Source organism: Phascolarctos cinereus, unplaced genomic scaffold (genome assembly GCF_003287225.1).
Source record: "Phascolarctos cinereus isolate Bilbo 61053 unplaced genomic scaffold, phaCin_HiC Scaffold_2;HRSCAF=192, whole genome shotgun sequence".
Classification (NCBI taxonomy): Eukaryota; Metazoa; Chordata; class Mammalia; order Diprotodontia; family Phascolarctidae; genus Phascolarctos; species Phascolarctos cinereus.
In genome coordinates, this window is record NW_027555625.1 from 204,115,820 (window position 1) to 204,118,782 (window position 2,963).

Here is a 2,963-nt window from a genome sequence, read left to right on the forward strand (position 1 = left end):
ACACACACACACACACACATGCATACAAACATGTACACACAACAGATTTGAAGAGGGTTTTTTTGTCACTTGTTCTGGGCACAAAAATTGGTGGTTATTAGTTTTGAGGTATTATTTCACAAACATGGATTATATATGTGTTTGTCTTGTTTTTTCCCCATGATATTCTCTATATTAACCCCTTTCTAAATGACTCTCTCTCTCCAACTTCTCTTACCCCAAGAAAAAGACACCAATAGGCATAGGAATAAAAATTCTTATAGAAGAGCTATTTAAGGACATGGATGTCTAATGTAGGTATTCTTTTTTGATTGCTCATTCCTTTACCCTTATTCTTCCAACGTGGCTTATCAGACAAGCTACACATTAGTCGCCTTATGGAAAATATTGAAGTGTATCCATGCTGGCCTTCATGGCCCTGGACCACAGTAACCCATCCTTGGATTTTTGCCACCATCTTGTCTCCACGAATTCTTCCATTTGTTCCATGGTGTTTAGGAGGCCTTAGTCAGTAATGGGTCACTCATTCCCAGCTTTTGCTTCACTCACTATTAGAGAGATCAGCTACACAAACACCCTGGATCATTTACCTATATTCCATCCCCTTCCTGCTTTATCTACCCCTGCCAGATTTTCTGGGGCTATCTTCCCAGTTGTGGTGAAGGTGCAAAGTCTGGCTCAGGGCCTGTTTGACCTCCCGATTCCGCAGACAGTAAATGATGGGATTAAGCAGAGGCACAATAACGGCATAGAGTACAGAGACCAGCTTGTTGGTGTCAAAAGCTGATAATGCCTTGGGCCGGGCATAGATGAAAATGCTGGCTGCATAGAAAATGATCACCACAGTGAGATGGGAGGCGCAGGTAGAAAAGGCCTTTTGGCGGCCAGTAGCCGAGGGAATGCGCATCACGGCACCTGCAATGGCAACATAGGAGGCCCCAGTGACAGAGAGTGGACCTAGCAGGATGAAGATAGCCAGTACAAAATCAGTGAGCTCGGCTGTGGACATATCTGTGCATGAGAGGTTAAGTAGTGGTGAAACATCACAGAAGAAATGATTAATGATGTTGGGGCCACAGTAGGAAAGGCGAGAGATGAGAAAGACTTTGACCATGGAAATGCCAAAGCCTCCAGCCCAGGAGCCAGCTGCCAAATGGACACAGAGCCTGCCACTAACAATGACTGGGTAGCGGAGAGGGTGACAGATAGCCACATAGCGATCATAGGCCATGACAGCCAAGAGGACACACTCAGTGCAACCCAGGCCAAGAAAGAAGTAGAGTTGTGTCATGCAGCCTGAGAAAGAGATGCGCTGCCCAGCTCCAGACTCCACTGTGGCAAAGCCAGCCAGCATCTTGGGGATGGTGACTGTGACATACCAATTCTCAAGGAAAGACATATTGGCCAAGAAAAAGTACATGGGCTTGTGGAGAGTAGTGTGGTTCCTCACGGCTATGATAATGAGGGAGTTCTCAGTCAGCACCAACAGGTAGGCCAGCAAAGACAACGCAAGCAGCAATGGCCTCACCGGGGCTGGTGCAGGGAAGCCTAGAAGAACAAACTCACTTACATGCCCACTTTGATTCCTCCTTTCCATGGTGCTGGCCAGCCTCCGCTGTGCATGGTACCTATGGAGAAGGAACAGAATAAGGAATAGAATCTGGCTGGAGAAGAGGGACTTCGCCACCTGTGTGAAAGAATAACACCACCATCCCCCTTTAAAATGGAAATTATTTCTATTTTTAAAGTGTGTTGTAACTTTACTGATATTGAAAAACTGCAATGATCAGAATCTGGAAGAATTTTCAATTGGGAATATCTGGGCTAATAAATTAGAAAAGAACATACCAGACTGGGCAGAAGTGGTAACTTGAGCCAGAGGATTTTACTGTCCATCAAACTCAGGACATCTCAACACTAACTGAAGGTCAGAGGTTGTCTGTACATGAGAAATGGGTACTTTGGAGTTTAAATAGGAAAATGGGGCTTAAAAGAGAAAAAGAAGGGGAAATAGACTTTCCAACTAATGAAGAGATATAATAAATGCTGAAAAGTATGTTAGCAAATTACCTTCTTCCAGAAGGGCATGGACCAGGGAAGAACCTAAGAGAACCTGTACCTCCTCCACAATATATTTAGCATTCATCCTCTCTCTTCATCAAACTATCACCCCACATCATTCCTTTCCCAGACTCTTACAACAGCTTGCTTTCTCATTGGCCTTCATGCATCAGTTCTCTCATTTCTCCATTCCACTTTTTACTTAGCTGCTAAAGTGTTTTCCCCAAAGCACAAGATAATCCCCTATTCAATAATTTCTGTTAATCCCTTATTCAAGAAAATCAAGCTACTCTCTGATAGTTCTAGGATAAGATACAAATTCTTCTGTTTGACTTTTTAAGCCTTTCACATCCCGTCTCTTCTTTACACCCAAACACTCTATCTTCCCTCAGTGTGCCTTTGTACTGACATCCCCACAGCTAGAATGAGCTCTCTACTTACTTCCATCTCTTAGAATCTTCAAAATTCAGCTCAAAGGCCACATTCTACCTGGGTGCGTTGGTCCATGACTACAATCCCTGATACTGGTGTTTGACTGGGCTTGAGAGTTCTGAACTGCAGTGTGCTAAACTGATTGGGTGTCTCCACTAAGTCTGGCACTTTAATGATTAGATCCTGAACAGGATGCCACCATGCTGCCTAAGGAAGAATGGAGGAAAGAGTGTGAACCAGCCCAACTTGGAAATGAGTCAGGTTAAAGTTCCTGTGTTGATCAGCAGTGGGACTAGGAAATCCAGTCTCAAACAAACAAAAAAACCCATCTTTTTTACATGAAGCTTACCCTGACTCTCCCAGCTGCTAGTACCTTTCCTTCCATTCAGCAAAACCTTCGTATTTGTTGTATTTATAGAGAATATATTTTATATATTTGTACATGTACACGTGCTTCTTCCAAAAGAATA

At 43.6% G+C, this 2,963-nt stretch overlaps 1 protein-coding gene across 1 annotated transcript; it reads right to left on the bottom strand.

The window, feature by feature from the left end:
• Positions 1 to 613: 613 nt before the first annotated feature.
• On the bottom strand, positions 614 to 1,597 carry LOC110212670 (olfactory receptor 6A2-like). The gene has a single exon (XM_020992688.1). The coding sequence runs from the start codon at positions 1,595 to 1,597 to the stop codon at positions 614 to 616; it is 984 nt and encodes a 327-aa protein (XP_020848347.1).
• Positions 1,598 to 2,963: the final 1,366 nt, after the last annotated feature.

Coding starts and splice junctions, on each gene's coding strand:
- LOC110212670 (XM_020992688.1), bottom strand. CDS start 1,597: ATGGAAAGGAGGAATCAAAGTGGGCATGTAAGTGAGTTTGTTCTTCTA.